The sequence below is a fragment of the Pyxicephalus adspersus genome, chromosome 5 (assembly GCF_032062135.1).
Source record: "Pyxicephalus adspersus chromosome 5, UCB_Pads_2.0, whole genome shotgun sequence".
Lineage (NCBI taxonomy): Eukaryota > Metazoa > Chordata > Amphibia > Anura > Pyxicephalidae > Pyxicephalus > Pyxicephalus adspersus.
This window is the reverse complement of record NC_092862.1, coordinates 131,281,025-131,295,083: the sequence shown is the minus strand read 5'-3', so window position 1 is coordinate 131,295,083 and position 14,059 is coordinate 131,281,025. Positions and strand designations below refer to the sequence as shown.

The 14,059-nt window shown below is 36.8% G+C and overlaps 1 protein-coding gene across 2 annotated transcripts in view; it reads left to right on the top strand.

Moving 5' to 3' along the window:
• Positions 1-12,701, top strand: part of SPAG6 (sperm associated antigen 6) — a 105,117-nt gene extending 92,416 nt beyond the window's left edge. The window contains exons 10-12 of one of the 2 annotated variants that reach the window (XR_011920946.1): positions 10,051-10,163; positions 10,493-10,638; positions 12,445-12,701. Coding sequence is in view for 1 of the 2 variants with exons in the window: in XM_072412736.1 (XP_072268837.1) it covers positions 10,493-10,638; positions 12,445-12,514 (216 nt within the window). In the remaining variant the exon portion in view is untranslated. The remainder of the gene's footprint in view (positions 1-10,050; positions 10,164-10,492; positions 10,639-12,444) is intronic. The other variant, XM_072412736.1, reaches the window with a different exon arrangement.
• The last annotated feature ends 1,358 nt before the right edge of the window (positions 12,702-14,059 follow it).

Genomic DNA, 14,059 nt, shown 5'->3' with positions numbered 1-14,059 from the left:
AAGAGGAGGAGAAATTTTATTATACAGAGGAGGAAGCATTCTGATTTCAAGCTAGACATCTTTAAAGCTCCTGTAGAGGAAAAGATTAAATAAAAGAAAACTTACATTCAATTTCTCCAGGGAAAGTCAGCAAAGGACATTCACACTGAGATGTCACAAACACTGGGGAAGAAGTGTCCTTCCTTTCCCTGAAGAAACAAAAACTTCATGACGGCCCGTAACTCCTACGACGTGAAACTTGCTTGTGCCTCTGCCATAACAGCTTTTCACTAAAAGAAAAAACAGTTTTAGGAATCGCAAAGACCTGATATTTGCACAGTTACATACTAAGATATTAGGCTGTCATATGCCCCCACACTCATTTTTCTCTTTCACCTAGAAGGGGGCAAAGCCAGGAACTTCTCAGCACCCCCTCATATATAAAATACTTCATGATTTCACACCACTACTTGCCGCTAAAAAGATTCTCAAAAAATTCTCAAAGATGCTTTTTTTCCCCCAAAATATTTATACATAATTTACCCATATGGTGCAACAAGGCATGCCCTCCCTACCTATCAACTAGATGACTGCAGGGTTCCAGTAGCTGAAGGTACCCCCATGACACTAGATATGATACAACTATAACTAAAGTCAGAAGAAGTACAGTAATAGGAAAGAACAATATGAAAATAAAGCAACAGTACATCCAATAAAAACAACAGTAAGAAACACATATGATATAAACAATAATAATAAAGAGGGTATTGGGGGATACTAGGGGTGGTATTCATATGGGTTAAATATTTTTCCTTTGCTGTAATTTCGTAAACAATTGTCAACTGGAGTGGGGCTTTAATAATGTGTTGTCTATCTAAAACTATATGTGCATCTAAAATTTAAGAAATTTTATTGTAGAACATGCAGCGCTGTTAAGCTGTTACAGAAAGTGGAAAAATAAGATATTTACTTGAAGGATCAACAGGTAAAAATAAAAATATATTATATGGGAAACACAAACTGTTGTGTTAATGAGTATGACAGACTTCAGGCACTTTTGCATTTGAACCCTATTAGTAAAATTGCACTTATTTTAGAACACTATCACTGCAGGTATTGGCCACTTATGTGAACTTTTCTTTCCTCTGGTCATGGCTGAGGGGAAACAGATTGATCTGAGGTACAAATGGTTTCCAGCAGAGCAATAAAAGTCAGACAGATTTAGTGATAGTAGAAGTTGTAAAAGACAGGCACTAGATTGGGAGATAAGTTGTGCTGAGGTCATAAAGATCTAATTGAGGTATTAAGCAAATAATCAACAGTGTGTGAACTAACAACCTTTTCTTGTGTATGGCACAAAGTACATGAGGCCTCCCTCCCTCCTCGCACAGCTGGAACTGCAGGAAGGGTTAATGAAACAAGTTATTTAGAAGTTCTCTCCCGCCAGCCAAAAATACTCTGGACCCACTTATTGCTGCATTCTTTCCTTCATTAGGTATAAGGCCATATCTAGGCTTCTTTGAAATATGTAGATACAAGGGGGCTCTGTTATATAGGGTACTGTTCAGGGCACCAGCACCAGTCCTAATTGATGACTTTCACAGTTTCACTACAACAAAATGTCCATTGAAAAGTTATTAAGCCTGCAACACAGGACGCCTTATATAAACAGTCATTAGTAAACATTTATAGAAGTATGTGTAAAAATTCCCACACTTGTAGAGCACAACATTGCCTTCATATAACAGAAGCTAAATAAAGGTTGTGACTTCCTCTACTTGGAAAAAATTTAAAGGGGGTTTACTCCTTATGTAAATATAGTAGGCAGAGCTATGCATTCATGCCATGAAACCCCGCCATCCCAGTGGCCAGCTGTGCACCAAGAAATACTGACTTATAGTGAAGAATCGGCCTGAAAACAGCTGCTTATCCAGCTTGTATGTATTTTCATTATGAATAAATGTTTTTTTATTAGTAGAAAACCCGGTCATTTCAGTCACTGGATTTTTGCCACTGAAGGGGGATGTGTTCGATTGTCTTGAAAAAAGTCAATACAGGTGTCCCCTCCCATTGTATGCTGCTTCCCCACCTCTTAGATTGTAAGCTCATTGGGGCAGGGTCCTCTTCTCCTCCCGTGTCACTTTCTGTGTCTGTCTGTCATTTGCAACCCCTATTCAATGTACAGCGCTGCGTAATATGTTGGTGTTATATAAATACTTTATTATTAATATTAATAATATTAATACAGTGTAATCCCAACCTTAGACTTTGAGATTCTGGGATATCCCGCCATTCCAGTTCCTTCATTATTATTATTACCATAACTCCCACACGGTTCAAAAACACAGGTATACTTGTATTGCTGGTTTATGCCCCCTCTTGTGCTTTTCAGATTGTAGGGGGTTATTCCTCTCCCTAGCACAAATATCACCAGAGCATTTTTCACAGGTATTCTGTTTAATATGTCCCCTTAAGTTCTCTTGTTATATTCATATATTTATTTAACTTCTTTAATATACCTCCCTCTGCCCGCTGTCTAAGGATGATTTGTGATGAGCCGGATATAATTGGAAATTCTGGATGGAACACAATATTAAGTTAAGCAGTGCATTCTCCTCGTGGAGTTCCAGCTCTGTATTCGCTGACGCAGTTTGGTCTCAGTCCAAATGTATTTTTTCTCCCATTTTTTAAAGTACAGTAAGAGCCATTCTCCAGTTCATGTTCTCTGTCCAAGAAATGTAAGTCATTAAAATTAGCATTTGATGATACATTCACATCAAAATCACATCCATATCTGTATTGGGTATTTAATTTATTTTGGAGGCATATTTACACTTTAGAAAAGCTTGGAAATGTAATGACAATTAATGACTTTAATTAAAGTCTTCATTGATNTGCTTTGGTGTGTTTGGTAAATTGCAATACGCTTTTGACAAATTTCATATACACATATTTGGATATTCCCTGCACACAATCATATGTATATTGGTACTATTAATAAATAATTTCTCCATCTTAGGTGGGATAAGGTAGGATTCAAAGTGTAAGTACAGCCAAACATTACAGTTTAAGATAAAAGTTTACACCTGCCAGTTGCCTTTTTTGCTGTCTGAGTCTCATTATGGAGATTTACCTTCATTGAGAGGAAATCCCTAAAAATTACAGAGATTTACTGGAGGCTTTGACTTGAGGAAGTAAGGCTCTGCCTCTATCAAAATGACATACACAGTTTGCAACACAGCATTGTAACTCAGTAATGTGGAACGATCAGCTGCAAGGAGTCCATAAACCATGAAGATGACTAGTCCTTTCCCCTCTGCCTTCATTTTTCCTGGCACAACTTCTTTAGACTAGTTCCTTTTTAAGTACTCCTAGCATTCGATTTCTAATTTCATTTATAGTTAGTAATGTGTAATTGTGGCACTTCCAGAGATATATTACCACTCATGAGATTCACAATATTTACCCTAACAATTACACTATTTCCTATTATTTCTAGAAAAATGATTAATTTAACCTTTACAGTTCTTGCTGTGTTCACAAATGTCTAATAGCTGACTTCCTACAAATGTGTATTCTGATCTGTGTGCTACGTACCCACTTCCAATTATTATCGTTGGTAAAGGAACGACGAACGATCCTGCACGATATCTTTGAACGAACAAACAGGATGAAGTACTGTGCTGGAACAGGGTGTAGAACTGCGCTGGAGCAAACAGGATGAAGTACTGCGCTGGAACAGGGTGAAGAACTCCGCTGGAACAAACAGCATGAAGTACTGCGCTGGAACAGGATGAAGAACTCCGCTGGAACAAACAGGATGAAGTACTGCGCTGGAACAGGATGAAGAACTCCGCTGGAACAAACAGGATATACACGGTATATACATATATACATTGTTCTCCCCCCCTGCCAGGCGCTCCACCTGGCACTTTTCAATAGCTAGGTTACTCAAAAGTTAGGTTACAATACAATGGGCACCACCAGCCTACAGCTTCTTCCCACCCAGATAGAGATATTTTATTAAATTTATAAGAACCTTAAAAAAACAGGCCTGGTAATACAGGTATACAGTTGTGAAAAACAGTGGACGATAGTGAGAGCAAGGCTAGCTTTCCTTCCAGACTTTAAATGCAGGATGAAAAGTGTGAGAACTTATTTAATAAAAGAGAGAGAGAGAGTAAAATGATCTTCAAAGAGCTAAGCATGAAGTATTATACAAGCACTTGTCTTACATATTAATAGGTGAACATTAGGCCGCCCTTCACATTTGTAGTGGGCCATTTGTAGTGGCCAGACTTGCGCCATCGTTTTAATGTATTAATGTAGACTGTGCCATGTTAAACTGGGATTAAAGGTGCACTTACACTGCAGAAACCTGGCTAGTACGTTAAAAAGAAAGAGTAATGTATATTCTCATGTTTTTTCACACCACTTCCATAAATGCTTTAAATATAAGTTAATGCCCACAATTTTATTGGCTTAATGCTAAATCTGATGATCTCATGACCTGGCACTCTTTCTTTGACAGTTTCACTGTTTCTTACCTGTTTCCTTGGTAACTGCTTTTCTATTTAAATGGAAAACACTTAATACAGGAATTTAGTAGATTATACCTGGCAATAGTAAATGCTAAGGGCATTCATTTTGTTGGATGAACTGAAACAGTCAAGGACTCAAAAAAGGCAGAAACAGATAATTCTTCCATTTCAAAATAGGTCTTACCAATTTTCAAAAAATTGGTAAGACCTCACCTTGGAAATTACATTTTGGGCATTAAATTACAACAAAGTTCTTGGCAAACACAAAAAGGAAAAAGTATGTTTGATTTTTACTGTGAAAGATTATCTAATCTAATCTGTTTACTGTCTTCCACTTCCACATTCCAAATATGAATTTACAATAAAAGCCTAAAAAACAGTCCAAGATAAGAGATAAATATTACGTGTAAAATACAGTTTTATTTATTTATATTTAAAATACTGAGTTCATTAGGTAAGTTACCTATACGATTGGGTCTGACATAGATTGTTTCATAGATTGTAATCATAGCACAATGACCGCTCCTTCAATGCCCCAACTCTCTGGAATGGTCTTCCTCATCCTAGTCAGCTTGCTCCTACTTTCTGCTTATTTAAAAGAGCAGAAAAAACTTGCCTACCCATCTTCTTCTGTCTTTTGAAACCATCACTACTTCCCACCACTACATATCTCCCATCCTATTGTGTGCAAATTCCCCCACCTACTAGATTGTAAGCTCGGGGCAAGGTCCTCTTCTTCTGTATCACTTTCTGTATTCGTCTGTCATTTGCAACCCCTATTTAATGTACAGCGCTGTGTAATATGTTGGCGCTATGTAATTTTGTTTATTAATAATAATAGGACAAAATTGTATCATAAAAAAAAGATAAAATGTATGAAGCAGTCACTTATTTTTTCTACAGACTACCATAACAAAATGGCTTCATAGATCCACCGTGGTATGACTGTATTTGGGGCACACACTCAATTTGTTTGCTTATATTAACTTTATCAGGAGTATTAAGGATTTAATACTCAAGGCATTGACTACAGTCATATTAGTCTACATGTTCATTGCATCAACAGAATTATTTAGGTAGGTAACCCCATTTAAAAACTGTATCTATAAGGACAGCATCAAGATTTAATCAGCAGCTGTCCAGGGCCAAGTTCTATTAGCAACTTTTGCACTGTATCATTGGACCGTTCGGTGTACTCACGTGAAAAGAAACAAAGCATGCCTGCATTTATTTTCCTTTACCTTCCAGTCCTATAGACATAACAATAAATAATGTCTACAAGCTAAAGGAAGTATCCTCTTTTTTGCTACACCCATTGGATATCTTACTTCTGTTCCCTGTTATTGTGATAGAAATGACAGAATTTTTACCTCCACACACAAATCTCTATTCATGTTATCTTTAGGTCCTTTGTGCTGATGGAGTAGGAACAAACCTCTTGATGGCAACTATGGCACTTATAAAGGCGTGTTACTGAGTGTTAAAGGGTGCTACTAATGGGCTGGAAGACAGGATAAGCTTTGGGAAAGAAAGATAATAGGATAAAAAAGGGAATTGCATGGATCAATCTAGGTTAAAAATAACTTTTACACACACATTAAGTACAAAAAATAACTTGATTTTGTCAGGAGTAAAATGTTCTTTCCACGTCTCCGAAATTAACCTGAAACAAGCGCAATGTTATCTTTCTTTTGTAAACTCCTAATTCCCCAGGCTTCATGCAATATAGATGTGTGAGGAAGATACATTTGATGTCCAGCTTGGGTTGCAACATGGCTTTCTTCATAATTACAGAGAAGTTTTTGTTGTCCCTCTAGAACATGAAGTGTGCTATTCTTAGGATTACCAGGTGAAAATAGGGGGGAAAGCCAGAAACATTAATACAGCCAGCTCTTTTAAGAACTGATAAGCTGAAATATATTACATGTTTGCAGAAATGTTTCTTTGCTGTAAGAGCTTTGAAAATATAAAATATTCAGATATTAGTAGTGATTCTGTAAGGCTGGGTAGACTGTTTTAGTGAAAAGATAGTGGGATTGTGTAACGTGTAGTTCCTCACTAGGTAAAGGTTTGCACTAAATTGTGCAGATGCTTTGGCTAGATAGCTCAGCATATCTGCTTTCAAGGAACTGAAGTAAAAGCCTAGGAAGCTTTCTGCGTTGCTTACCTACTAATAAGTTGTTGCCTAAAGGCAGAGTGTTGTTTTCTTAGCTTAGCCTTCCAAATCCAGCAGGTATTTACCATTTCACAGTCACTGATGAGTCATTCCCACAACACAATGTGCTCATAGGTGGTCATGCTCAGGAGCAATAATAATTTGGCACATTCTTTACATTGTTACTAAATTTGGATAAAAGAATATATTTACAACAGGTCTAAAAAAAAAATATTAGGAAAGACTTATTAGCATACCCCCCCTGCTAATAAGGGGGGGTATCCCAAAACATAAATATTATATATCCTTTTATTACTGAATATTTGTGGTCCTACAAGTATTTACCCCAACACAATGTAATCTCTTGGGACAGAATGCTCTATATATGTGGAATAAATGCTTGGTTTGTTTTTTTCCTTGTGTCTAAATGCTACTTCCACTTCAGTTATTGACTTGATAGGCTCTTCTCTTGTGTCCAAATGATCCCTCCTGTTGGCTTAGCTAGCTTTTATATATTGTTAGAATGCTCCTCCCATTTCACTTATTTGGCTCTTCCTTTCTCTGAATACTCCTCCCACTCCACTTATTGGCTTAGTTGGCTCTTCCATTCTATCAATGGACCTCTTACTTTGCTTAATGGCGTAGTTGACTTTCCTTCATTATTATACAGTATTTATATAGCGCCATCATATTACGCAGCGCTGTACAAAGTTCATAGTCATGTCACTAACTGTCCCTCAAAGGAGCTCACAATCTAATGTCCCTACTATAGTCATATGTGGTTATTGTAGTCAATTTAGGGGGAAGCCAATTAACCTGACTGCATGTTTTTGGGATGTGGGAGGAAACCGGAGTACCCGGAGGAAACCCACACAGACACGGGGAGAACCTGCAAACTCCATGCAGATAGTGTCCTGGCTGGGATTCGAACCTGGGACCTAGCGATGCAAAGGCCGGAGTGCTAACCCCGGAGCCACCGTGCTTTCTTTATGTTTAAACTCTCCTCCCTTTTTGCTTATTAGTTAGATCTTCCCTTGTGTCTGAATATTCCCACCACCTTGTTTATGGCATACAGAAAAAAGCTTTTTTTTTCTAACAGAAAAGAGAACCTATCATGAGTATGCTGATCCTATTAACCAAACTTCCTATTCTTCCTATTCAATCTCACCTCAGCTCAATCCCAATTTATGTTGCTCTTATGTTGCTTATTTAGTAAGAGAGCAGGAAATGTTCCCTGAATAGCCCTTATTCCTTCATAAATTAAACCCCTTTGAGCTAGAACAAATGGAAGCCGCACAAAATTGAAATAATGTTCAGATGCAATTAATTTTTTAGGTGTTTTGGATAGAGTATGGAAAGAATAAAAAACTATTATATATATATATATATATATATATATATATTTGTTTTTGCTTCCCATGTCCTTCCAGGTAGATTTCTTTTTACTTCTACTTTACTACTTTTCAACAGGGAATGAGAGAAAACCTCACCGATGTGAACTGATTTTCCATCCTAGAGAATTGCCATAGAAACAGCTGTTCCTAATAGATAATATTCTTTCACTCCTTATTTTGTGACAAAAATTCTTGTTTCTATGTCCCAAGGATGAATAGGGGAGTGCATCATCCCAGTGGAGAACACTGACAGCAATACTAACCTGACACAGGGTCTAAAAATCATCTAAGCAATTGCCTTTTCATACATTTTAAATTGCATATAATGTTCCTTTGGTCATTTGCCAACATATACATTTTGTAGTCCAGGGAATTTTAGGCAAGTAAACATTAACCTAAAAGTAGTTTTACTGACCTTACTTTTTTGCTTGGTTTAATATACTGGTATCATAGTTCATATAGATATTTGCAGATTATTCCTACATAGGGTTATACAGCAAATTATCTAAATGACTGTTGTGATAAGATTAGTTGTCCACACTCACAGGTGTATGTTTTCCATAGAACAAGAAGTGGCTATTTGCTGAGGTTAGAGAATATGTGAAGATTTGGTATTCAATGTGAACACAGCTTGACCCTATTGACAAAACTAATTGAACGTTCAAATGCACATTTTTATTCTCAAATAGATCAACAGTAAAACACACTAAGAAAGAAGAAATAATGGAATAAAGCTATTCGCAAGTGCATAACCATACTTACTTAAAGTTGACTTCGAGCACATGCCTCCCCCCCCCAAAAAAAAAAAAAAAGAAAAAAAAGTTCTTCTAAAGTGGGAAAATTGCACACTCCTTAGGTATAAATCTGGAGGTGAAACTATTTTAAAGTATGGTAGTTCTTACTGTAATTGTTGCAGTACAGCCATTGATTGCAGTAAAAGGTACCAATTTAGAGGAGCAGCAGTCAGATCATTCTCATCACACTGTATTGCTAATGAAATGACTGCCAACATATAGTTAAAGCTCAAGTTTAATCATCCTATATTTCACCTTCCTTAGTCTGCCCTCCTTTCCCCCAAACATGAGAAATTAATATTAATAAAGAAAACCTTACATCTGAAATAGCACTAACGTGACAGGCTAGGTATGATCCTTTATCGTTCTAATTTACATTGTGAATGGGTCTCTGGTGCAGTGCTTACACTTGTCCCTCTTTAGATGGGCAGCATGGTGGCTCAGTGGTTAGCACTCTGGCCTTTTTTAGTGCTAGGTCCCAGGTTCGAATCTCAGCCAGGACACTATCTGCGTATACTGTGGTAATGACCTATGACTATAGTAGGGACATTATTTTGTGAGCCCCTTTGAGGGACAGCTGGTGACATTACTGTGGACTTTGTACAGCACTGCGTAATATGTTGGCACTATATAAATACTGTGTAGTAATAATGGGCACTTACTAATGGCGACTGTGCATCTCTTGGGTCCACGGTGGACTTTTTAGGACCAACATCCTGAGGTCACAGGGGGTAAAACAGCAAAGAGCAAAAAGCAATCACTATTCTCTACTGGAAGCAACTCTACTAAGGGTCATGGGTCTGCAGATTCTGATAAGTAATTATTGGGTTTCAAAGTCTTTGTAAAAGAAAAAAAAATAACTTTGTGCAGAGCATCGGAAAAGGAGTTGTTGTTGCAAAACAAAATGGTACCATTCCATATCTTAATATTAAATGCAAGTCAACATGTCCATTTTAGGAGTGTGTTGGGCACAATACCTAAATGGCTCATAAGATCCTTCCTTTACTTTTTTCACTTATTTTATAATTGCTATTACCTTTGTCCTCCACGCTTTCTCATATTTCTAATTTGTATGCCTTGCAAGTAATTTGTCTTTTTCACATTTTTTATTCACTTGAATCACATTTTCTCCTTTGCTTTTCGATATTTTATGTCCTCATCCTGTCTCCTCTTTCATTTTCTTTCAGCTTTTGTTGAACAGACTCTCTGTGTCTTTGCTCTTCTTCCTTCTTTCATCTGCTTGGTCTCCGCTCTGTCCCTCCCTAACAATGTGGCCTCTACAACAAGACAAGATACTTAGGTGAGGTCTCCACAGCCTTTTTGATCTGTTGACACCGCCTATACTTTATGAGCTCTGTTTCCTCCATTGCTGGCATAGCTCGTTATTTTCCTGCATTTTCATGTCTCTGAACCAGAAAATGTGCAAGCCTCAGGGTCTCCTTTTCTATTCATTGTCAGGACATTTTTCTGATCATTTAAGAAAAAATGTTTCAAGATATTTGTAAATGTGTTGACATTTTTAAACTCTAATCCAGCGTGGTATGCGGTGTTGCTTTGAAATCAGAGACTGGCTCGCGCCTCCATGTATTGTTCCACACAATGTTATGGTTTTGTGCTATTCATTTCCAGGTTCTTCCACATGACAGCAAGGCACGGCGGCTCTTTGTAACAAGTGGCGGACTTAAAAAGATTCAAGAGATCTCTGCAGACCCTGGCTCGCCTCTCCAAGAGTACATCAACACTATCAATAATTGTTATCCCGAGGAAATTGTCAGGTACGGATAGATGATCGGTATACTGTAAATGATTCCCTGCTGTACAGTTAAGGCAGAGCACGTGGCAGGAAGCTAGTCTGGAAGTGAGAATTACACTCACATTTTGCTACTGGAACATATGTATATTCAATTTAGGTAGCAATTTTCTACTTAAAGGAAAACTACACTGAATGTGTAATATACCAATTTCACAAATCACTTTCAAAAAGAAAAAGAACCACATTTTTGCAACGGTAATACCGTATTAAAAGTATACTTAGACAATATCCTTTAGCCCATAGCAACTAAAACCTCTGTTTAATATTTTATCTTGCACTGCAGAAATAAATAGCAAATAAATGGTAGGGCCTAGTTCAGACAGATGGTTTTTCATCATTTATAGACTGTTTACTGGGCGGCTGACAGCAACCAACAATTAACTGCAAGCCCCTTGCTCTATCATTGAAATTAATGAATGTTCATAGAAGAGGTTTTTGTAATGCGTATTTCAGGTGTAACTACCATGGCAGATCTTGTGTCCATCTTAGACCTTGTATGAACTAAGCCTAGCAGGCTATATTGCAAGATCTCATAAAACTATAGGAATTGCTAAATCTGAAAAATTTTAAATCATTCACAGGTTTTAAGATGCAATCATAAAATGCATGACTGTCCAAGATAAAAAAAACATGCAGTTACATGTGTTAATTGTATGCACAATTCCTTATCCCTTTAAAATGCTGCAAATACAAAAATAAACTGCCAGAAATCCACTTGCTGTGGATCCCTGTGCTGCACTGAATGTGAAACAATATGTCATGGACAGGCAGAGATATGCCAATGTCCAGCAGGGTGTCACTCATCACTGCTGACACCAGTTTTTTTTAAATTTTAGTGTGTTGTAAGCCCGATGTAGAAAATCATAAGCTCACTGGATTTCAGGAGGATGTCAGCAGTGTTTTTTTTAGAGGGAACAAATCATGGAAATGTATTGCAGAAACATAGTGCACATGTTTTTTTATTAGTAAGTCTCATGGTGGAGTGCAAGAAATGTTCTCATCAGCACATTTTATTACAAGACCTCCTTGGGTAAAAACAGGAGCAGTGTGGGTAATGAGCACAAACACGTAACCCCTTCCACTAATTTCCATGTTTTTATAGCCAATGGTTTATTGAATAAACCTGTTGTGTAAACTTGTATTGTCAGCCTACAATACAAACTGTGGCTAACATAAAAATTATTTTCCAATCATCCAAGTGACAGCCTTATCATTTCCAACAGCCTAACATCTCTTTAAGTCCAAATATCACAAGCTATAATATCTAGATAAAGAGAGAACCTTCATTTATATATGAAGGTATATATTGAATAGAATGTATCATATGGTATGATAGCCCCCTGCACATCACAGTTGGAGTTCTTAAATATCCTGTGCTAATATTTGATTTCTAAAAGCCAGGTTTTGCCTGCGGTTAGGTTTGGCTCTTCCTACTCTTGACATTTAATAGTGACTTGATTATGAATTCTGTTAAGTACTTCGTTATATGTCAGCATTGTGTAAATACTTAGTAATAATAATAACTGGGTTACACTGTGTCTGCACATGTTTGAAAGGGTTGTGTGTTATGTATCAGAAGTTTAGGTTATAGGGGTGGCTCATGGCAATTTGCCGGGAAGGGTGACAAGATAATGGCATAACACCTTAAAGTGTTTTCTATCCAAAGCTGATCCTTACTTAATATTTGAGATAATTAGGCAGATTTGCACCTGCAAGTATTACAGTACTTTATCTCAATTGTCCAATCACTTTTATGTTTATTTTCCAGGTACTATTCTCCCGGATATTCTCAGACACTTCTGGAGAGGGTCGATCATTACCAACCTGTCCTTTCATGAGTTTACCAAATATATTTAAATACTTTATTTTATTATAAACACTAAATAGTATATTGATAGAGCACTATGAACATTTTATACAGACACTGTGCAACAATACAATGTGTAATATTTCCAAGCAGTACATCGCTTGATTTTCTATCTCTAAATAAGACTATAGTCCAGAATAAAAAAGACTGGTCAAGAATTGCTGTGGTGGTTTATAATTATTTACAATGAAGCTGGAAAAATATGATTTCTTTTTTTACATCTGTTAATAAAATGTGTTTAACTGGAATTTACCTGTTTTATAAGACAATGGCTTTGATAGTCCAGTGTATATTATTGTATTCTTTTGTTAAAGGGTCTAAGCTACCTATTTTGAATGAACTTATATTGGAGGGTTTTTAAAAACCTGGGGAATATTATCATTAATATTATTATTAATATTATTAATAAACAGGATTTTTTTAGCCTCAACATAATATTCAATGCTGTACATTAAATAGGGGTTTCAAATGACAGACAGATACAGACAGTGAAACAGGTGGAGGAGAGGACCCTGCTCCAAAGAGCTTACAATCTAGGAAATTGGGGATGTATAACACACTAGGAGAGGAGATATGGATTGCTGGGTAAGTAGTGAGGATTTAAGGAGACAGAAGGCAAGTTTTATAAGATGAGTTTTGAGTGCTCTTTTAAATATGCAGTAAGTAGGAGCAAGCCTAACAGAACATTGAAGACTATTCCAGAGAGTCAGGGCAGCTCTCGAAAAGTCTTGGACCCGTGCATGTGACAAGGGTATGAGTGAGTCAATAGCTCATTGGAGATGAATATGTATGCATTTATTTCTGGTATACAATCTGTCTCGAGCACACTTACACTGATTGAGAAAAAGAACATATGTTGTGTTTTGGAAAAAATAAAGGTGCAGCCAATGTGAAGCTTGTACAAAGTCCGTGCAGACTGCAAGGTGAGAGTGTTCAATCAAAACTAAATCCTCCTGTCATTTTGAAGCCAGGGGTGCTGCAGTAGTAGACTTTATTTGAGAAATTATACTCACCAATTCAACTGTTCCTAAGAGAAAACTCAAGTTAGAAAATATAAAGGGTAATAAGTATTTATTAAACCATACAAATGTTGTTTTCCGCAGTGTTTTCATGTGTGTAGTGCATGGTACATTCAAGTTGTGCCTTGTGAGAATTGTCACAACTACCAGTGTGCTTATGTCTGCTTTCAAGGGATTTTTAACCCTTGAATGGCTGATTTCATAGCTGGTCACATAGCACTCTCAGCAGGCAGACAGACTTATAGAGGAATCTCTGGTTACAAATATAGCAACTACTGTTATTGCAAAAATCAGTACAGTTAATGACTGGTCGCCTTCTTGACATCATACATATATATAATTTTCATTAAAAAAAGTGGATAATATTTATATTGCAAAGAAAAATGTTTCTTAGCTTATTTAATGAGGCAAGGTTTCCTGCCTATAATCATCCAATTAGTTAAGAAAAAAATCCTGTGTTTTTTAAATTTCTTAAACATAACTGGGCTTTAAAAGTG